Source organism: Theropithecus gelada, chromosome 10 (genome assembly GCF_003255815.1).
Source record: "Theropithecus gelada isolate Dixy chromosome 10, Tgel_1.0, whole genome shotgun sequence".
Taxonomy (NCBI): domain Eukaryota; kingdom Metazoa; phylum Chordata; class Mammalia; order Primates; family Cercopithecidae; genus Theropithecus; species Theropithecus gelada.
Window position 1 is genome coordinate 96,190,187 of NC_037678.1, and position 23,147 is coordinate 96,213,333.

The 23,147-nt window shown below is 51.4% G+C and overlaps 1 protein-coding gene across 3 annotated transcripts in view; it reads right to left on the bottom strand.

Annotated features, from left to right (window-relative positions):
* Positions 1-1,149: 1,149 nt before the first annotated feature.
* The window catches only part of ACSS1 (acyl-CoA synthetase short chain family member 1), a 54,888-nt gene continuing 32,890 nt past the window's right edge, over positions 1,150-23,147 (bottom strand). For 2 of the 3 annotated variants that reach the window (XM_025400610.1, XM_025400613.1), the window contains 11 exons: positions 18,448-18,623; positions 17,922-18,074; positions 16,401-16,548; positions 15,027-15,164; positions 10,105-10,197; positions 8,950-9,062; positions 8,527-8,653; positions 7,690-7,817; positions 7,479-7,542; positions 4,180-4,298; positions 1,150-2,860 (listed from right to left, as the gene is read on the bottom strand). In XM_025400610.1, the coding sequence (XP_025256395.1) occupies positions 2,681-2,860; positions 4,180-4,298; positions 7,479-7,542; positions 7,690-7,817; positions 8,527-8,653; positions 8,950-9,062; positions 10,105-10,197; positions 15,027-15,164; positions 16,401-16,548; positions 17,922-18,074; positions 18,448-18,623 (1,439 nt within the window). In that variant the 3' untranslated portion in view covers positions 1,150-2,680. The remainder of the gene's footprint in view (positions 2,861-4,179; positions 4,299-7,478; positions 7,543-7,689; positions 7,818-8,526; positions 8,654-8,949; positions 9,063-10,104; positions 10,198-15,026; positions 15,165-16,400; positions 16,549-17,921; positions 18,075-18,447; positions 18,624-23,147) is intronic. The other variant, XM_025400612.1, reaches the window with a different exon arrangement.

Consider the following 23,147-nt stretch of genomic DNA (forward strand, 5'->3'; position numbering starts at 1 on the left):
TAAAAAAAAAAAATTAGAAATATTTTTCCAAACAATCCATGATGCAAAGAAGTCATAATGTCAAGTAGAAAAGCCAGAACTATACCCCCAAAGAGCAGGTACCTCTGCAGACCTGGCCCTGGCACAGGATATCTGGGAGCAGGTTGGACAGCCAGTCTGTTTGCTCTGCAGCAATTTCTTTGTGGAATAGCAAAGGGGTATTGCAACGATGCCAAATAAACACAGAACAGGATCCTAGAAGCTGAAGGAGGAACCCTTGCCCAGAAGCCCTGGAGCAGCTCTGTTTGTTATTTCTGTAGTAACCAAGGGAACATTGGTGAGCTCCCCACAGAGTAACCACAGGTCAGCATCAAAGTAGGCAAGTAGCTGGCCAGCAGTATTTCACAGCATCTTTGCTTTTCTTCCCGAATCTGCAGTTTGAGAGAGGCGGCTTGCCCTGGGAACTCTGCTGAGAGGGCATCATGCAGCACAGTCCAGAATCCCTTTCTTTTTTGTCACACCCTCTGTACAATATGAAGTAGGAAAGTTGTATTCGTTTGTATTCGTTTACTGCTGTAACTAAATATCATAGGCTGAGTGGCTTAAACCACAGAGATCTGTTTCTATGGAGGCCGGGAAGTATAAGATCAAGGGGCTGCCAGATGGGTGTCAGGAGCAGAACCAGACCACTGAGATTCCACTTCTGTGGCACTGATTCAGTGTGCCCTGATGAAGGACCAGCCCACCCTAGCAAAGGGATGACCCAGGGACTGGACCATGCTCCTCATGCACGCTACTCAGAGCCAGGTTTGCTCCCTCGCTCTTGCCAGTGCTCTAGCCCAGTGCCGCCCGTGGCCTCCAAGTGATGGTGGCAGTGCGCCTATCTGACCTGCTATGCATGGCCTCTGGGCACTTGCAATGCAGCTACTGCAGACTGGGAACCAAATTTCTACTCTGTTTAAGTTACAGCTAAATGGCCACGTATGGCTGATGCATCAGTGCAGTCAGCCATCCTTGGTAAGGCACGTGAGCTCACCAAGGAGCAGTCAGCGCTGTGAGTGTGAACCCTCCAGGAGAAAAGGCCCTTTCCAATTTTGTCCGTAGGATTATATTCAGGGGGAAAAAAAAAAAAAGAGTAGCATTATTGGACCAAAAAAATCACCACAAACAGAAAATGAACAAAATAAAGCTTTATTTGAACTCCCTCCCCTACAGATCATTCAGATGCCCGGGACCATGTCCAGATTCCTCTCAGCAACATGGAAAGCTAAGCCATTTCACAAATGCACAGCCATAGCTAACCTACAGCCCCCCATGCCCAGGGCACAGACCTTTGTTGCTAAGTCTGTAACAAAAGAGCACCACTCAGTATTTGTGTGCGCTGCAGCCAACACCACCTCCTGGGCATCACAGGCTCACTCACCCAAGAGGCCAGCACCGCCATGGCTGAGTGGGTACTCAGTAGCCCAGACACCCCCCCAACACCGGCACTGCCACAAGGCCCTGAGGGGTAGACTGTGCGGCAAAGAGGACACACTCTCCCTGACCTAAGGGACCCGGCTCACTGGGCCTCCTTCCCCTGCCAACCACCAGCTCCTGCATGCCTAGCTGGGAGGTAAGCACCCACTGGTGGCATGATTTCCATTATCTTGCTAATGTTGACAGCACCTAAGTCACATTAAAACAGAGAGAGACCGGATTCAGATCTCCAAGTCTCATCAGTGGGCCTCAGTGGTTCTCACCACCCCAACCACAGAGCGAAGGTCAGGCAGCGTTTACCAGGACTTGGCTCTGACCAAGTTAGTGCTCTAACAAGTCACCTGAGTTTCTAATAGCTTCCCTGAAGAGCCCACCTATTTGGAGAGTGTTGCCTCTCCTATCAAGAGGCATCTGGGGGCACAAAAATCTTTCTGGATCACAGCTTGAAGAAACAGAACATGATTGGAGTAGCTTCAGAACTAAGGTGGCCACATTCACCCCATCACTTAGGAGTTAGCTCCACTATACACAACCAAGCACAGGAGAAACAGTCACCAGGAAAGGATGCTGGAGGCTTGGAAGTTCTCAAGGGAGCTGTTTAGACAGAGGTACAAACATCTCCAATTCAGACTTCCAAATACACTAACAATAATTAAAAATGTGGCCTCTGATCCTCATGTTTCCCACCAGTAGAGGCAAAAAAGGAGATTTTCATAACTATATGTTAAAAAGAACATGTTCAAGTAAATCCACACACTACATGTGAGTGTTGTATGCTGTTCTTCCACAATACAAAAGTATAAAAATACGATTTCTGCCCTTTGTATCTAGACACATCTGGAGAAAACATGGTTGCTACTAGCTAACTAGCTCTGTGTTATCTGAGCAGGCGCACTATCCCAGGGCCTCACCTTCCTGTGCTGGCTCAAGAGGGCAGAGAAATGGAGATGGCAATGCCTTTTCCTTCCAGGAGACCAAACTCAGGAGGACAGAGCCAGCCCTAGCATGTTGCATAGCCTCTCCATGGGTGATACTCCTGGGACCTCCAATGGATGGGAGAAAGGGCTCTCAGCCCAGCTTCACGTGAGGGCGGTGTGGGTCATGTGTGGGGTGGGGGCTGCTTCTGGGACTTAAGAAGATGCCAACCTCAGGGGTACCCTCTGGGAAGGACAAGGCAGGGCCTGGGTGCCCGCCCTTCCTAAGAGCCCCTCAAAGCGCCAGCTCACTTAGCAGCAGCCTGCTTGTCCTTGCACTTCTGGTAGGCACTCAGGATCTCTGTGATGATGCTGGGGTCCTCCAGGGTGGTTGTGTCCCCCAGCTCCTGGGCCTCACTAGTGATGATCTTCCTCAGGAGCCGCCGCATGACCTTCCCAGACCTGGTTTTTGGAAGACGTTTCACCACCTGGCAAGGAACAGGCACGGTATTAGAGCGTGGATGATGCCCAGCCTCCGTGCTAGTATGGACTGCATTGAGATGAGAAGGGCTCTGCTCAGGGGGGATGCCCTCCCGGGGATCCACAGTGGATGTCTAAGCCTCCACCCCCAGAGAATGGTGAGGCCTGAGGTCTTGGCTTTATCCTCCCACTATCTGGACCTAAGCTGAAACCCCCCCCCCGCCGATGCCCTCTGCCAGGCAGGGTCCACCCAGGCTGGGTACACCCCATACTGCTGCCTGTCTGTCCTGCCACTGTGCCACGTGCAGGCACCCAGGTGGCAGCAGGTCCAAGCACCCACTGGATGCCTCATCTCCATTCCCTGACCTGGGACTTAGCGGGTTTTGTCTTATGTAAGAGGTGAGAACTACTTAAGAGAAAAATTTTGTCTTAGTGTTTGAAAAGCTAACATGGAGCATGCTCTAACAACTACAGCCCATTCACTGCAAATGGCAATACATTAAGAGCTGTTGTTTGGGATCTTTGACAGTCACTCTGTCTTTTAAAATAGTTCAGTTCACCTAGGGCGAGTCCGGGTCTCCTGAAACTCTGGTCACTTGGCCAAATGTGTCAACTCTGTAATACCAAGTGGAGCCTGGCCCTGCTGCCTCCGAGGGCCACCAAACCCGGAGTCACTGCGTGCAATGTTCATAAAGGAGGGAATGGAAAACCGAGGGCTGAAGAGGCAGCCCAATCCTCCCCCGATTCTGACCCCCTGGGGTGGGGATCTGCGATCTCCCTCACTGCCACCAGGAAAAGTGCTCAGGAACCACACAGGGGCTGGAGAACCCTGGTACTGTCCCCATGTTTCTAATGAAAATCCCTAAGATTCTTCACCAGCAGCCCCATTTCTGTGACTAGCCTGCACATGCCAACATACTAGAGCAGAAGCCTGCCTAGGTGACCTCCTGAACAGGTGAGCTGGCTGGGCGTGGAAGCCTACGTGACCTCCTGAACAGGTGAGCTGGCTGGGCGTGGAAGCCTAAGTGAACTCCTGGACAGATGAGCCCACTGAACGTGGAAACCTGCCTAGGCGACCTCCTGGACAAGTGAGCTGGCTGAGCTTTTGGAGGTGCTAAGCTCTTGGAGCTACATCTCCTGCCCTCTCCTCTCCCTCTGTGACAACACAGCGACCCACCAGCCTCACCACCAGCCAGGAAAACCAAACAGCTAGTGTCAGTTTTGATGGTAATTGGAAAAGAGTAATATGCTCCTAAAAGATCATTGTCACTTAACAATTGTGGGAAGCACAGCAGCACAGCCCCACCTTTGTGGGAGGCCCACTCACCAGGATCTCATCAGGCACAGCATATTTGGCGATCTTGGTGGCCACCATGGACTTAAGCTCCTGCACCACCACATCTGAGTCACCTGCACTATCTTTCACCACAATGAAGGCAAAGGCAGCTGCAAATAAAGTCACGTTTGGGGATGTATTAAATACTAGACAATGAGCCAACTCCCAAAGCAGGGTGCTATGCACAGACTGCCAGAAATCCAAAGGGCTTCTGAATTCTATGTTAGGGACATTGTAGCAGCTGGTTTCTTTAGTTGCAAACCCAAAGACGCACTTCAGTTTCACGAAAAGTGGCAGCGATTCTAACAGCTCCACAGATGTTCCAGGTGAGTGCACATGTGTGGCTAAGAGCTTGGCATCTCAACTCTAATGCTGACTAACTGTGTGTGACCTGGGACATGGGACCTCCCCTCTCTGTGTCCTCATCTGTGAAATAACCCATAATGTGGTTTGATAGAATGAGACTTCCAAGAGAAGGTGCACAGATGCACAGCAAGTGGGCACCAACAGCCTTTGGGGGCGTGTGTGCAACATGGTACCATGGGCCAGGGTGGCTATTTCAGTTCAATTAAATCAGCAGCTCCCCGGCTGCATGAGCCACACTTCAAATGCCATTCAGCACCATGCACAGCCAGAGGCTGCCACCCTGGACAACACAGACGTGGGGCAGCTGAGAGTTCTGCCGGGCAGCACTGGCCAGCCCACATTTTAGCATAAATACTAGGTTTTGTTTTTCAGTACCTGGCATGTTCCGGGAAGGGTTCACACTGTGAAGAGGGATCTAATTTGATTGCTTTCCATATAAAGAGTCGCTTGTCCCAGCGCCATCCCTGACAGCCTGCCCGTCCCCACTGGCCTGTAAGGTGCTCTGTCTCTCCCACGAAGTTTCTATATATGTGTGGCTCTCCTACTGCTCATCTGCCCCAGTGCCATGCCACCTTCACCCATTCTTCCCCTGGCATGTAGCACCTAACTGTGTCGTTTCTTCAGTGATCATCTTTCTTGCTCTTTGTCTGTCTCTCTCCTCTACTCTCGACCCCTCCAGCATGCTAGCTCTACGGGGGCAGAGACCTTCTCACTCACTGCTGTGTCTGCAGCATCTAGAACCATGCCTGGAACACAGGAGGTGCTCAACACATGGTTGTTTAGTGCATGAATGGATGATTGGTTTTCTGAACAAGCTATGATCTGTAAAGACCTACAGCCTTTGCCTGAAAGCCCTTCCCATATCCATGTGGCAAACTCCTATTCATCCCTCAAGACGCAATTCAGCCACCTCCTGCTCTGTGAAGCCTTTACCCATTAATCTAGTTTATGGCACATGCTGTGCGGGAACAGCTGTCAGTCCCTCTGCTGCCACCCCACTAGGTTGTTAGGTCTTTGAGGGAAAGAACACTGTTTTTCTCATCTTGGTCATTGATATGGGATCAGAAGTGGGCCTGGGCTGTTGAGTTCTGAGGATGGTGCTGGAGGGAGGAAACCCTCCACATGGGTGGAGGAGCCAGTTAAGAGCCAGGAGGAGGCAGGCAAGGCTCAGGACACTGGAGACAAGAGAGACAAGAGCCTGGCCAGCAGCACCAGAGGCTTGCTGGGTCTACCAGGGGCTGCCCTTTTTCAGAGCTGGTGCAAAACAGAGAGAGTGGGGACAAATACATGATACTCACAGGTGGCTTTACAGCCAATCAAGAGCTGTTCGTCAGCTCTTCATAATTATAGAATCGATACTCAAATTCATTAGAAATCAGGAAAATCATCATACCCATGATACACAAATTCTCCCCACACATCTGGCAGACATTAAGAAGCCTGGCAACACCAGACTTGCAATAGCTCCACACATGCAGAACGTGCCCTGGGCAGCAGCGTCCACAGCAGACCATGCCACAACACCACCCCAACAGACCTAAGGCTAAGCTGCCCTATGAAAGACAGTGATTGCGATGCCCAAACGTTTGTCTAAAGGTCACTTCCACTGTCCTTTCCTTGATCTTGAACTTACTTTATGGAGTTCAATACAGGGGCTTCTGAGCCCCCAGACACAGTGGACCATGCACGGACCCCTCTCAGTGTCCCCAGGGAGTACTGGCTCAGCCACTGGACTCAGACATAGATGCGGCTTTCTAATCCCAGGACACCCCAGTGCCCTGTGGATCCCCAGCCCAGAGACGTGAAATGCAGGAGTACCCAGAGGAAGGGCCCAGGCTCCTGTCAGAGCGAGGTTTGAGCACTAAGTTATCCTAGACACATCTGAGAAACTGTCCTCATCTCCGTCCTCTCTGACCCTCCTGATCACATGTGGACGTCACTGTGCAGGGGTCCCCACTAGCTCTCTCCCACATCCCAGCCTTACCAGCACAGTCTTTTCATGGCAACTGAAAATGCTGTTTGTAAAGCACTGAAACAAATTCTCAATCTTGCAATGGGTCAATTTAAAGAAAGCATTTAAGTAAATAATGGAACAACGGCACATAGAAGTACAGGGAGACAGGTGACATCTGGGACACACTCTGACACAGGGTGGCCTCCCAGCGGGAGGGCAAGCCGGACCCCAGGCCACTGGGCAGGGCGGGAGAAGCCAGTCTGCCCAGCAGTGCCCTGGCATTGGATCTGTGTGTGTCCAAGTCACGCCAGGCCAGACAGTGTGCCTGGATGGACCTGGCATTGCAACACCTGGGTGCTCCCGCCCCTTCCCAGACCCAGACACTGAGAAGCTGGCAGACTCGAAACAAAGCGTGGCCTTGGTAAAGAAGACCATTCTAGTCCCTCATTCTGCATTCCCCCGGCATGGCGCTGTGCAGTGGGAACCACAGGTCAGATTTGTCCAAAGAGTCCCAGGGCAGCACACAGCCTGCACGCTCCAGAGCACACTCCAGCACACACGCGTGGTGGCTGCAGAGCTGGCTTGAGTGCGATGCCCAAGCCCGTGAGGACACATGAGGCTGGACATTTTCTCATAAACTCCCTGTAACAGGGCTGGGCGATGTCTCCACCAGATAAACCATGGACAGAGGGGGAAACCCCCGAAGCTTAGCCAAGCCCAAGTGGGTCACGGCCACTGTGGATGCGTGTCCTGGAAGGACAGCAGAACCAGGGCATTTCAGAAACCTGACCGAACACGAGTGCTGTTCAGGCCCCTCCCCTGCAGTTTCCACTTGAGAGAGAAGAACACCGGGAGCTTGGCCCACAGTATCCCCTATCACCCACTCTCCAGAGTCTGCTCCTCGTACAGAGGTGCCCATAATGGGCATGGGGTCAGGAATCAGGGAGGAGCTCTTCTCCAGGACACTCACCTTCTCCTTTGATGTCGTGGGGGTAGCCAATGACAGCACTTTCCGGCACTGCAGGGTGGTCGGCCTGTGTACAACAGAGAACAAAATGACAAAATGTGGCAGCCCCTGGTGCTAGAAGTGACTCGGACCAGGGACTCCCACCCGGACTTGCAGGCCCATAGGGGCATCATGGAGGTGCAGGAGTGAAGGGGGAGGCCCAGCCTGTGCTCACGATGGCGTCCTCAATCTCTGCGGTCCCCAGCCGGTGGCCACTGATGTTGATGACATCATCCATCCGCCCTGTGATCTGGTAATAGCCGCCCTCAGTTCGGTGAGCCCCGTCTCCAGTGAAGTAATAGCCTACAACAGCAGAGAAATTCAGCACCAGGAACCCTGAGCCAGGACCCACGTCCCCACCTCACTAAGCATGAAGCTCTGCAGCCCAGCACACAGCTGCAGTCTCGCCCATTGGCCCTCCTTGCAACTCCGATGCTTCCCTATGTTCTAGAGCATGGGCAGGCGGCTCCAAGACATCGAGACTTCGGGGAGCAGAAGGTATACAAGCAGCACTTCCAAGACGCTTCTCCAAAACACTGAGTCTTGTTTACAAGCTTGAGACTGAAAATGACTGGTTCCAACAAGACAGAGGAGATAGCATTCATATAAATTTCCAACCCAAGGACAAAAAGGGAAACTAGGAAAAAAGAAAAGTAAACTGGAAGAAAACTCCCAGCCTTGGTGACAGTCTTCCAAGGTACTTCTCCACCCTCCCTCCCCAGTAGCTAACAGGATCCTACCACGGGCCTGGCTGCAGGGCAGGACTTCACACCCACACCTAAGTAGCCCCAAGAAAGTCCCCGAGCAGGGAATCACACCCACTGTCAAGATAAGGAAAGCCAGGGAGGTACAGCAAAGGGAGAGGGGGTCGGAGTCAGACTCTGGCCTCGGGAGCGCCTGTTCCTGGCCACTGTGCTACGCTGCACTCAAATCCCATTAAAAATCTTTTCTGAGAATAAGATTCCAGCAGTCAGCTGAAAAGGAATGAGAGGGTCCCTGACAGCCCGCTCACCTGGGTAGGCCTTGAAGTAGGCGTCCACAAATCGCTGGTGGTCGCCATAGATAGTCCTGGCCATGCCTGGCCAGGCCTGAGAGATGCACAGGGCCCCGGAGACGTTGCTGCCCTCCACGACGCTGCCCTGTAGACCCCGGACATGCACGTGAGAGAGGGCAGGCTCTGGGTGACAAGTGTGCCAAAAAATGACAAGCCCTGCCCTCAAGGGAGCTGTCCATAGCTCTCCCCTCTGCCCCGAGGAGGGCCCCAAGCCGCCTGTGTGGCCACTAGCCAGTGCATGATACCAGTGCAGTGAACGCTGTGAGGTCAGCAGCCTCCTGCCAGGTACAGACCTGGGCACACAGGAGGGAGCTGGGCTGGGCAGGCAGGGATAAGGGAGGGCAAGCACATGGCCCCCATGCGGGGAAGGCCCATACACACCTTCTCATCCATGAGGACGGGGACGATGCCAAAGAAGGGCCTCATCGCCATGCCAGGGAGGATTTCCGCCCCTTCTTCCGAGGGCCGTGGTGCGATGCAGATGCCACCCGTTTCTGCAGGTACAACAAGGAAGAAATGCAAGATCGGCCCGGACCCAGGGATATGCGTATCCACAGTGGGGGGTGGGTGGGACTGTCCCTATTGTGGGCAAGGAAATGCCTCAGGGGCACAACGATCTTTGAGGCAAACCAGATGTGAGTCTGGTGCCCTCCACGGCGGATATGAGAAGGAGCCCCAAGTTGGCCTCAGCCCCAGCAGCTCTGGCGTCCCACAGCCAGGTACAGGCCCCCTCACCATGTCAGGGCCTTGCTTGAAGTAGGAAAGGGCAGAGCCCACCCACCTGCACATGAAGACGGGGGAAAAAGAATTGCTTCTGGGCCAGCGGCTGTTCGACACGAACCCAGCAACGAAAAAAGATGCCCTCAAATCCTGCCATCACATTATTTCTCTGGCACTCGCCTCTACCAGGGAAATGCCCCAGGGACTCAGCTAGAGAATCTCTGCCCCAGGTTTTCCCAAATGGATGGGACTGTCCCATGGGAACATCTCATTTTCTGGCTTGAGGATGAGCCCTCAGATAGTTACATTCATTACATCTGTGGTGGTCTCTCTCCCCAAGCATCCTAATAAGTCAGATACCCAAGAGAAGGGGGGACAAATCCAAACAAAATGTCACAGGAAAAATTCCTTTTCTCACTAAAATTTAAATTTAGACTCACGCTTCCTTAGAAGATAGGGCCTGTCTCATCAGATGTTCCCCTGTTCAGAAAGGGGCACTTGGAAGGGACATGGCCCTTGGGCAGCAGGCTGTGTCGCCTCAGTTCACCCTCACCCAGGCCTGTGGGGGGCACCCCCACCTCACAAAGGAGGAAACCGAGGCTCAGAGAAGTCGTGACATGAGGTCCCATAGCTGGGAAATAGCAGCCAGGTGACCTCTGAGTTCCCTCACTCTAGGCCCCAGGGTTTCCGCAGTCTCAGGTATTGATGTGTCTTCTATTGCACCTGCTGTTGAGAGCTCGGACCCTAGTCCCAGCCTCACACCCGACCCTGCAGACCCAGCACTTAGACTGGAACCTGTTCCCCAGGCCTCCTCACCTGTCTGCCACCAGGTGTCCACCAGCGTGCACCTGCTGTCCCCCACCACCCTGTGAAGCCACTCCCAGGCCTCACAGTTGATGGGCTCTCCCACTGAAACCACACAGGAAAGAAAAAGATGTTAACAGGCTGCAAATAAACCTGAAACCAAAAGTAAGTTTTGTGTTTTGTTTTGTTTTGTTTTTCTTTTTTTGTTTCGTTTTGTTTTGTTTGGTTTGGTTTGGTTTTTGTTTTGTTTTGTTTTTTGAGACTGAGTCTCGCTCTGTCGCCCAGGATGGAGTAGAGTGGCGTGATCTTGGCTCACTGCAACCTCCACCTGCCAGGTTCAAGCAATTCTCCTGCCTCAGCTTCCTGAGTAGCTGGGATTACAGGTGCCTGCCACCACACCCGGCTAATTTTTTGTATTTTTAGCAGAGATCGGGTTTCACCATGTTGGCCAGGCTGTTCTCGAACTCCTGACCTCAGGTGATCTGCCAGCCTTGGCCTCCCCAAAGTGCTGGGGTTACAGGTGTGAGCCGCCGTGCCCAGTCAAGTAAAGAGATTTTTAAGGAGAAAACAGCTCTGTAATGTTTTTTTTTTTTTGAAGAATATACAAGGAGACCTGAAAATGCAGTGAGACATATCATATTTATGGTCATCAAAGAAATGCACATGACTGTGACGTATTTTTATCATTAGATGGTTGAAAATCAAAAAGCCAGCAAGAATGTGGGGAAAACAGGATTTCACAGACACCAATAGGAAGGTAGTATGGTTCAGCAATTTTGGGGAGCAATCTGGATGTTTCTCTTAACATTTAAAACTCCATACATCCAATACAACTACTTTGAGCAACTGCTTGGGACAGAATCTGCTACAGCGGAACACCTCAAAACATGACCCCTGACGTACACCCCACAGAAATGACTGCAGATGCCACCAGAAGTGGCCATGTAAAGGGCGTCCTCAGCAGCTCTGCTCATGCCAGAAACCACACACATCCCTCAGAGTAGGTGGCTAAATACAACATGGCACGCTCCTGCAGAGGAACGCCACACTGCAAAGAAGATGGCGAACCTCCACGACCCACAGCGGCATGGGTGAGTCTGAGGCACGATGCTGAGAAAGGGAGGGGTGTGCTGCGTGATCCCACCCAACTGAGGTTCAAGTGCAGCCACATCTGTCCGTGGTGATGCAGGCTACACTGTGATCACGGCTCAGGTAACTCCCGTGACTGGCAGGAGCCATAAGGGGGCCTCTGGGGACTGGGAATTTCTGTAGCACTTATACATGTAAACATCTCTCAAGTTGAACACTTAACATCTGTACCCTTTAGTATACATTATATCTCAATAGAAAGGAAAAAGATACACATACACCCTAGCATTCTCATAATGTCTACCTTATGACATTTCCACACCAGGCCAGCACTCAGCCAGAACTCTCCAGGCTAGACGCGCTGTCACTAAAACACTGACATATTCTCGTGCTGATGTTTGCTCCTTGCTCAGGACCACTTACAACCCACAGCCTGTCCCGGCAGCGGCCGCCGCGTCAGTGCTGCATGATCAGTGCTGGCCACATGGGCGGCTCGGTGTCTTATGTGTCACACCTGCACTCAGAACATCCACAAGGGGCAGGGAGATGCCCTGCAGCACTGGTGGACATGCTGGGACACTGCGACAGCCTGCACCCAGCCACGGGGATGTGACCACACGAGCCAGGGCAATCCCCACAGCAGGGCAGATCCATGTGGAAAAAATGCAGATTCTACGATCTTAAAACAAACATTACAGCATAACAGCACAGTGTGGTGACTTTGGTGTTAAAGAAAACATCATTTAATAGAGCCGCAATCCACTACAGGAACTGAATTGCGGAGACGGGACCGAAGGCGCAGGAGCAACAACACCTGGAGCAGAGGTCAGGGAAAATCTTAGCTTTTTTTTTTTTTTTAGAGAGACAAGGATCTCGCTCTGTTGCCTGGACTGGAGTGCAGTGGCACAATCACGGCTCACTGCAATCTTGACCTCCGGGGCTCAAGGCTCCTCCCATCTCAGTCTCCCAAGTAGCCAGGACTACAGGCATATACCCCCACGCCCAGCTCCTAAGGACATCAGCTTTAAGTTCAATGCTCCAATTTCTTCTTTTCACAAGAGCTTATCCATGTATTACTTATGAAATTGAAAGTTTAAACAAGCTTTGAGAAATACACTTCTAGGGGGAGGGTCTTGAGTAAGTGATATTCTGATGACTCAGTGTCGTGAGGGCTGATCCTAGCTGCCTGGAATGGGTCTGGGCTCTGGAATTGCACTGACAAGTGTGCCAGCACAGTGCTGGCCCTGGCCAAGGTGTAGAATACACTGACCCCCAGCACTGCTCCAAGGTGCTGGGAGCCTCAGGTGCAAGACATCACAGGACGCTGCGCTGCCTGCCAGCACTGTATACCAAGAACAGCACAAGGAGGTGTGTGATTAGCACCTGGCCTCCCGCAGGGTTCTGCAGCTAGAACCGGTTATGCAACAGGAATAGGAACGTGCCTATTGACCAGCTAAATACACAAAACCCAGCTGAGCCTATGCTGGGGGCTGGCCCCCTGGCTCAGAGGTATTCCAGGTCTGTGGGGACAGAGGCTGCTGGGATACACATCACACTCTAATGCAGCTGCCAGAGCACACCCCTTCCTGAAATGCACTTAGTGTGGTACCCCTTGTCACTGGACCCCGTGAATCTTCCTTCAGCAGATAAATCCCATGAGTGTATCTGGAAAACCAAATCTTGGCCTTCAGCCCTGTCCCCACCTAATGTCTAGGGCCCACTCATGTGGCCCTGCTGACAACACCTAGAGAATCTGGGAGAGTGTCTATGGCCCTGACCACCCCACTGTTTGTTCCCAGTTCCCAAGCACTGTATGGCCCAGAATCACACGGGCCTCTCAAGCCCAGCTCCAGCATGCCAAGAGAGACCACCCAAACTCACCACTTGCTGTGGTTTCAATGTTTGTCCCTTCCAAATCTCATGTTGAAATGTAATTGCCATTGTAACAGTATTAAGAGGTGGAATCTTTATGAGGTGATTATGCCAAGAGGCTTCTACCCTCATAAGTGGGATTGGTGCCATTATAAAAGGGTGAGTTCAACTTCCTCTTGCTCTCTCTCACCCGCTCTTTGCCCTTCCACCGTGGGACAATGCAGCAAGAAGGCCCTCACCAGATGCCAGCACCTTGATGTGGACTTCCCAGCCTCCAGAAACGTGAACCAATAAATCTCTGTTCATTATAAATCATCCAGTTTCAGGGTATTCTATTACAGCAGCACAAAGCAAACCAAGACACACCATCTGGAAAGGAGCTCCATGCTCTTTCTGAGAGGTGGAGGGACAGTATGGCAAGGGAAGCAGAGTGAGCCAGGACCCTAGGACCTGCTGAGGGTACAGGGTGGGTGCCTAGAGCCCATCAATCAGGTGGGGGGCAGAGTGAGTTTTACTGACTCTAGAACCAGGTACTGGGTTCAGCACAGGGTGCCCTACTTGCTGAGTGACCTTGGGCAGATTCGCTGACTTCTCTGTGCCTCCTCTTCCTCCTCTGTAATGCGAAGCAATATCTGCTCTTTGCTCAAAGGATGTGAAGATAAAGGCATTTAATACATATTTGCTCTTATTAATAGTATTCAAACCCCTCCTGCTTTTTAATCTAGAAAGCTCTTTGAGAAAAGAAGGTTTTTACTGTTAAGGGGAAAATAAGGGAAAAGAGGAGGAGGAGTCATTGGATGCCTGCTATTCCTCAGGAGCTCTCCCCGTTAATCATCTCCATGCTAAACATTACACTAAGGCTCACATCTGACCCTCTGTGGCATCCTCACCACCCTGCAGGTAGGTCTCATCCCCATCTCACATTTGAGAACAAGTGGTGAACTCTGCAGGGCACAGCCCCAGCTGCAGTGCCTCTCAACCTGTGGCCCAGATGCCTGCATGGCCTCGTGGTCACCCAGCAGTAGCAGAATCACATGTTCACCGCACTCCCTTCCCACGGATGCATGTGGTAGAATGGGACACTCTTCCGTGGTCACTGCCCTGCATGCTTCCCCAGTGAAAAGCCACCAAGCAGGTGGCTGACCACATGTGACCACACATGTAAAGGCAGACATGAAATGCGGCAGAGACAGGAGAGGGAACAGCAGTCACCAGCACCCAGTCCCTCCCAGCACCAGCCCGAAAGACAGACACCGCCGATACTGTCGAAACCATGACACCGTCACCTTTCCAAAATGTTTCCACGTGACTTGGCAATATCCATCAACATTACCAATAGGCCTAAGCTTTGAACTGTCTGCCTGGAAACATCTACAGTAGCAGCAGGGCAAAAGCGCAGGATGGTATCCACTCCACGGACTTGGAGACAATCAAAGGTCTAACAACGGGGCAGTGTTTAGCAAACTGTAGTTATGCTATTATTATTATTATTATTATTACTATTTAGAAGACTGAGTCTCACTCTGTCACCAGGCTGGAGCGCAGTGGTGCAATCCTAGTTCACTGCAGCCTGAAACTCCTGGGCTCAAGCAATCCTCCCACCTCAGCCTTTGCCACCACACCCAGCTAAGTTACACAATTAAATCCCATGCAGCCACTAAAGAAATGACTTGGCCCTTAACTTATTGAGTGGCTAAGTATTCCTAATGAAGATTAAGCTACAGAAATTGGGCACAGAAACGATGGCACAGAAAATGTCTGGAATGTTTTTCCCCAGACTGGTAACTGCTGCCAGCTCTGGGGAGGGGCTTATAGGTGGGAAGAGGTGCTTTCTACCAGATCCAGTCTGGCGTTGCATGAATTCACACATACAAAGCCGGGCAGCTTCACGACTGAAGTCCTGCTGAAGCGCATATTGGCTCTGAGGGTCTAAGGCAAGTGCACCCTCTCCTGCTGCAGGGCAGGCCACTCACCTGACCCCAGGGTCCGCAGGGAGGAGCGATCGTACTTCTTCACCCAAGCATCACCGTATTTCAGCAACAGCCGGACAGCCGTTGGAGCGCCATAGAACTGATTGATCTTCAACCTCTCTACTGTCTCCCAGTACCGACCTACAGAAAGGCCGAAATTCACTGTCAGCAGGAGAGCTGACATGATCTACTTTAAACTTAGAGATCAGCCAAGACTTCCTGAGTGCTGGGCATGTGCAGAAGTGCATATGTCCATATAAAAAGGATCCCTCCCAACCCCCCCCACAGTGAAAGACGGAAAGAAGCCCCATAGGACAAGTCTCCAATGGCGGCTGTCCTCCCAGCACTCCGCAGATCCATGGGTGGCACATTCAGCAACAGTCTTCACCTGGCTTAGGGTGATGGCCTAGTTCAAGGCGATACTATGTGGATTTAATAACCCGTGGAGCATTAACACAGAGCTTTCACTCGGTCACACTTACATGGGCTCTAAAGTGGTGACTGGGGCTTCCCCTTGTGACAGCAGAGCTGCCACTGTGTGTGTCCCAGGGAGCAGGGCCATATGCCCAGCATGCACACCCCTGATTCCTGTAAACCCACCACCCACACCATCCCCTCCACATGGGACACTGAGCTTCCAGGGGCTGAAGTGGTGGCCTGAGACAGCACCTGGGCCATGGCCCTGAATCCCTGGTCTTGCCCCTACAACTTCTTCCTTGAGCACACCCAGACCCCAAAGGCAGGGATGGAGCACTGGGAGGTGATAACACAGTTCGTGCACAGTTGTCAGCGCCATGGAACGCTGTGGCAGCAGCCTTTGGGCAGAGCCACCATGGTCTTCTTACATTAAAGCAAATATTTGAAGACACTGCTGTGTGGGAGGACGATGCCCAACGGAGCCAGACTTCACCTTGTTTTCAAAGTGATCTCAATGTAATGGAGATGGTTCTAGGCCATGCATAACATGGTCTGAGGGATGGCCCTGAAAGTTCAAGGGGCAGGGCTTGGGAAACAGAAGAGGCAGGCAGTTGGTCCTAGCCTCGAGAAAGGGCTGGATCTGGGCAGGTGGCCTACAGGTGAGAAGGATACCAAAGTGATGGCCCGAGGCCGGCAGTTTAAGTCAGAGGGCAGGACTACAGGAGCAGGTGCCTTGAGATGTCCTCCAGCGCCAAGTCAGACTCCCTGCTGCTGCCCATCGGATCTTTCTGAAGACCCGGTGCCTGGCCCCACCGGGTATCTCGACAGCAGGACCTGGAGAGCCACACCCTCACCAGAGCCCAGGTGTCCCCCTTCCATGAGCCTCTCCACAAGCCTCGAGCCTCAGGCTCTCTCCCCTGACACCAGCATGGGGTCCCAAACAGGGTTCACCATCCTTACCAGCATTGGGGTAAACTGGGGTGCTCTCAAAAAGGACACTGGTGGCTCCATTGCAGAGAGGCCCATACACCACGTAGCTGTGTCCTGTAATCCAGCCAATGTCAGCCACACAGCCGAAGATGTCACCTGGCCGGTGGTCGAACACAAGCTGCAGAGACAGGAAGGGAGCATCAGGAGCTTGTCCCCCAACTCCACCATGTTCACCAGGTCACTAGGAAATCGGCATGCATATGCTGCAGGCCACAGCTGTGAGAGGCAGCTGGCTCCTCAAACGGCCTCCAGCAGCAGGACAGGTGGGAACACTGCAGAGTCCGTCTAGTTGTATGTTTAACACATGGACACCTTTTTGCATTGCCTTACGCCACGATTTTTTAAACCTCTTAAGAACTACAAAAAATAAAAGTCAAAAAGGCCAAGAATGGCATCAAGCATCATCAGCTTCGAGAAGCATGAGAGGACAGACATCCGAATCCCCTTTATTCTTCCACAGCAGCTCACTGGAGCCTGATCCCATCTCAGGATCCAACTGCCCATATGCAGGAAACACAGAGGGCAGAGGGACAACAGGCACAACCCAGACCAAAGGACACCAGAGAAAAATGGCTGGACACGACAATGGCCAAGTGTAAGGAAATGGGGGAGCATAGGCTTAAAAGGACTTAAAAGACATATCAACAATATTTTAGGCCAGGCTCAGTGGCTCACACCTATAATTCCAACACTTGGAGAGGCCAAGGCGGGCGGATCACTTGAGGTCAGGAGTTCGAGACCAGCCTGGCCAACATGGCAAAACACTGTCTCTACTAAAAATACAAAAAAAAAATTAGCAGGGTGTGGTGGCAGGTGCCTGTAATTTCAGCTACTCAGAAAGCTGAGACAGGAGAGTCACTTGAACCCAGGAAATGAAGGTTGCAGCGAGCTGAGATCACACCACTGCACTCCAACCTGCACAACAGAGTGAGACTCCATGAAGAAAAAATACATATTTTAATGGGCAACAGTAAGCTACAGTGCCCATGGACACACATATGAGCCACAAAACTATCAAAAGAAAAACACAGGGCAGGGGCGCAAGACGCATCAGGACCTGTTGGACGGGGCTGCAGCCACATGGGCCTGGAAGGGGCTTCTGAGAAACGGGTGGCCTTTCACCTCTCGACCAAAGTGGCATTTGCCTTATAATAATTCATTAAGCCACACATTTAATTTGGGAGGTTTTCTGTATCTGTTCTAAAAAGAGTTTTAAAAAAATCTTTGGGTGAGTGGCCCTTAGTGTCCTGCTGCCACGTTACATGGTCAGATTCTCTGGGAGTTTCTAGACAGTGCAGTGGGAGCCCGAGGCAGCCAGGGCCCTGAGGAGCTGTGGGGTGGGGAGACTCGAGGGGCCCTGCCCCAAATAGGCCAGGAAGAAACACTGACCTCTCACACCTACAGGCCTGGCTCTGCAGCAGGAGGACTTCTGGCCCTGCCCCTGCCTGGAGCCCTGCCGAGGGCCCAGCACCGCCCCGCACAGGCCTGTACCTTGTGGGTCAGGGCGGCATAGAGCAGGTAGCCTGCCTGGGTATGGACGATGCCCTTGGGCATTCCAGTGCTCCCTGAGGTGTACAGCATGAAGAGCATGTCCTCGCTGCCCATGCTCTCTGGGGCGCATACAGGGTCCTCCTTGGCCATTTCCTGGAAGGGACAAGAAACAAAGAGCCCACTGAGGGCACTCAGCCTCTCTGAGAGCACCACTCCCCCTCCACAGCAGGACTCTGCACACAGGATTCAGAATTCACCTGCTCTGACCTGTCCAAGTTCAATTCCAAATGTGGAAAGGACACAAAACAAAAGGGTGGGTGCCATCATTTGTGTTACAGTAAGTGTTCCAATCTCCTTGTCGTATTGGAGTTTTATCTTCCCAGACAGTACTCAAGCTCACCAAATGCCACAGAGGAATCCTGGGCACCTCTAGGGAACCCAAATTGAGAACTACAACCCAAGAAGTCTCAGAGCCAGCTAACTTGATATGACCTCTCCTCAAACTGTGCAAAGTGAGGTAACCCACCTGCTCCAGCGGGATGTCCAGATCCCCCATGTGGACCTTGTTGTCTGTCCTGTGAGCCACCAGGACACGCTGCACGGTGGGGCAGTGCTTCACAGCCTCATCCACTATTTTCTTCAGCTCCATCACGCGCCCACCCCGGAGTCCTTGGTTGAAGGTGATAACCACCTTGCACTTGGCTAACAGAGACAACACAGACATTTCTGATCAGTCTCCTCCCGACTTTGGCCCTCATACCTCTGACTCACATAGGACATCCAGGCCTAGGACTGTGAGAAACTCAGTCCAATCTTGAGTAAAAGACTCAATGGAAAAAGTGAGGGGCTGTCTGCTCTCCAGCCTTTGTGTGCCATGAAGAAGCAGCAGGCCTTTGTCCAGTTCTGAGGCTAAGGGGAAGGAACCAGAGATAAATTACTTTGAAGCTCAACTCTTCCTCCTTGAGTCAGCAGCATAAAGACAATTTGCCAACCAGACTTCCACCTTTCTCTCCTGTCTGCCCAGGAGCAAACCCCAGGAAAGAGGCCATCATGCCACCTGCAGCAATCAAGGTGACAGAGAAACACCGAGAGGCAGAGACCAAGAAAGCTGGACAAACAGAGGCCAAGCCCAAAGGTGTCCCATGTGGCCAGGCCCTGTCTAGAGTGACGTGTGTGGGCCAAGAGCCTTCACTGTCCAGAGATCAGAAACTACACCCCAGTGGATGATTGGGAGCTAACTGCCCTCCTCACCTGCAGGAGAAGGCCCTCCTGATCCCACACCTGCTCTTCAATGACCAATGGTGTTCAGCCAGGCCCAGGGGGAAGCCAGGAGGACCCTAGCTTCCATGGTTAACCTAGGGGGAGGCCCAGAGCAGGGAAGAGGGGTGCACGCACAATGGGCCTCAAGACCCCAGGAAAAGGAGGTGTCTGCCATGCTGTTCCCCAGTGCGGGATGACCCAGAGGGATCACAGCTGCAGAGGGTTACTACACAGCCCCACAGGAAGAGCCTGGGACAAATGTCCAGCTGTGACCCTGACTGGCAGGGCCTCACCCACATCCCTCAGGCCTTTCAGTCATTTTGCACCAAAGGTCTCTTGCAGAGCTATGGACAGAAGTGCTTGGGAACCCTCGACCAATGACTCTCAATAGTTGGGGTACAAATCCTGCAACTCCCCACCCTTTGCATCGAGCCATTTGAGGCATGTGTGCCACATTCCTGTCCAGAGCCTCTCTGCAGATGAATCTCCGGTCACCCCCTGTGGCCTCACTCACCACTGCCCTACCACACTTCCAAGACAGACTCTGGTCTCAATGTTCCCTTTGGGAGAGTCCTACCTAAATAAATCTGAAAGCACTTTTGCACAACATGCCCACCCTTTCTCCTCCTGAGAGCCCTGGAGATGTCATGGCCATGAAAGTTCCCTGAGAATTCTGCAGCACACACAGGACCATCCAGGGGTCAGAGAGATACTCTAGGCTGCCACCCCTGCCTGGCACCAAGAGCCATGGCTACACACATTCTTTGCCCTTCAAGCTTCAGCGATAGCTCACCTGGGGAAACCAAGTCAGTTGGGTGGAGCCTATCAGAGACTTTCCAGACCTACATCCCCGAGCAGGGGTTGGTCCAGGTGAGCCCCCTACGGGCGAGGAAGGGAGATAGTGCAGCAGGAAGGAATGAACCTTTCTCAAGGGGATGGGAGACAAAGAAAGCTCATGGGGATAAGGATCTTTCATGAAACAGTGACCCCAGCCCGTGCAACATGCTGAAACCACACTACACAGCAGGCAGTTCCTTCTCTGCCTCCCAAGGCACATACCTCGCTCCTGACTCGCACCTGTCCAGGGCCTCCCTGCCCAACAGGCTCTCCATGAGAGGCCTCCAGGAGGTACCCAGGAGCTTCTGAGCACCATAAGCATGTCTGGCCCACTGGTGCCCTCCAAGGCTGGGCCACAGCATGGGTGCTGGCAGGAACCACGTGCCACTCTGGGAGGATTTGACTTTCCCTCCCTGGATTTGAGCAGGCACCAGCATCTGCATTCATTTTCTGCTGCTTCCATAACAAATGACACAAACTCAGTGGCTCGGAACACTCATTTTTAGCTCACAGTTCTGTTGTCTGGACAGGCTTGGCAGGGTTCTCTGCTTAGAGTCTCACAAGGCCAAAGTCAAGGACGGGGCTGGCTCCTATGTGGTGGCTCTGGGGAAACATCCACCTCCAGGCTCATTCAGTGGTTGGCAGAACTCAGTTCCACGCGACTGTGGGATTAAGGTCGCCCTTTCCTTGCTTACTGTCAGCCAGGGGTCATTCTCAGCGACTACAGCCACCACCTGCCCTGGTTCATGGCCCTGTTTATCTTCAAAGCCAACAATGGCGGGTAAAGTTGCTTTGAATCTCTCTGACCTCCCCTTCTGCTTCACTTCCTCTGCCTCTACTGGGAGCAAGTTCTGTGCATTTAAGGGCTACGGGATTAGATGGAGCCCACCTGGATATCCCATTGCCTTACATCTGCAAAGTCCTTTCACCATGCAAGTGACATGGCACAGCTTCCAGGGGATTACAGTGTGGCCATCTGAGTGGGTCATTATTCTGCCCCCATAGCCTCTCTCAAAGCCATTCTCCTGACCTCTATCCTCCCCTCCAACACTCTCTACTCCTCAAGCAGCCTAAAGCAAGAGGGAAGACAAATGAAGAGGGATGGTCCAAGCCTGGAAGTCAGGCCAGGGGACGGAACTCTGGAACTGCGCCTGCTGACTGAGGTGGCTGCCCAGACATGTGATACCCTGGCGGTCAGACTCACAATATGCACCCACCTCCCAGCGACCAACTGAAGATGGCTGCACATTCTTTCACCTGCTCTTATAGAGAAGGCGGATCCAGGTCTCCTCCCCTTGAATCTGGAATGGCCACAGACTGGCTTGGCCAATCTAGTAAGGCAAGAGTGATGCCAGGCCTGTGCCAGCCTGGCCTGTAGGACACTGGCAGTTGCTATTTCCTTCCTCTTGGAGCCATGTGCTGCCATGTGACAAGCCTGACTGCTGAGGCTGCAAGGCTATGAGGAAGCCCAAGTCAGCCACGTGTAGAGGCCACATGGAGAGAAAGAGAGGCCCGCCAGTCCCCAACCCTTCAAGTCAACCTGACTAATGTCCCAGATGTCATGGAGCAGAGAACAGCCATTCCCTGTCCCCATCTGATTCCTGTTCCACAGACCCATGAAATAGAATAATAAAATTTATAGTTTTCAGTTGTTTTAAGCACTAAGTTTTGGAGTAGTTTGTGACACAGCAATAGAAAATCAAAACAGCCCCTCACTGACTCAAGAGGACACAGATACCCATCTTAATAGAATCTTGTCCCCAGGAACCTGGCACCTGCAGAGCCGCACAAGGAGGCTGAAGGATATCAGGGCAGAGTCCTCTTCAGAACAGACTCCTGGCCCCTGCCCTCTCATGCTTGGTTGTTTAGCAATTCTGAGGTTCTGGGAGCACCCCAGCATCCAGCTACTAAATCCCCATATGCTGAAGTCACCAAGAGTCAACTGCTATTGCTTGTTTCAAACAATCTTAACAGAAGCACTGGGTGACCATGGCCACACCAGCAAGAGAGGAAAGGGGCAGCTTAGCATAATGCTGAAAGCATGAACTATGGCGGCAGAATGTCTGTGTTCAACTCCTGGCTCTGTCACTTACTAGGTATGTGACCTTAAATAAGTCACTTAAACTCTCTGGGTCTCAGTTTACTCATCTTTAGAAAGGGAACAGTAACCTCCCAACAAAGAAAAGACCAGAACCAAATGACTTCACTGGTGAAGTCTATCAAATATTTAAAGAATTAGCAACCAATCCTTCTCAAACTCTTCCAAAAAACTGAAGAGAAGGAGATACTTTCAAATTCATTTTATGAGGCCAGTATTGCCCTGATACTAAAGCCAAAGATTACTACAAAAAAAGAAAACTACAGACAAATATCTCATATAAACAATGATGCAAAACTCTTCCACCAAATGCTAGCAAACTGTACCCAGCAGCATATTAACAGAATACACCATGACCAATCAGGACTTACCCTAGGAAAGGTGGTTCAACATGCAGCAATCAATCACTGTAATACATCACACTACTCCAATGAAGGAAAAAACACACCTTAATTGACGCAGAACAAGCTTTTGACAAAATCCAATACCCTTAGATGATCAAAAACTTAAAACCAGGAATAGAAGGGAACTTCACTGATAAAGGGCATCTGAAAACCCACAGTTAACATCATATTAATGGTAAAAGGCTGAAGCCTTCCCCCTAAGATCAGGAACAAAACAAGGATGCCCACTTTTTACCACTGCAATTCAACATTATAAAAGAAGCTGTTGCCAGAGTGATTAGGCCAAAAAAAAAAAAAAAAAAAAGAAAAGAAATAAAAGACATCCAAATTGGAAAGGAAAAAGTAAAACTATCTCTATTCACAGATGACATGATCTAATATGTATAAATCCTAATGAATCCACAAAAAACTATTTATTAGAGCTAATAAATCAGTAAATTTGCAAGATACAAGATCACTATGCAAAAATTAGCTATATCTCTATATATTAACAATGAACAATACATAAAGGAAATTAGGAAAACAATTCCATTTATAAAAATTCATAAAAGAAAAAAATACTTAGGAATAGGTTTAGCCTAGGATATGCAAGACTTGGACACTGAATACTACAAAACACTGCTGAAA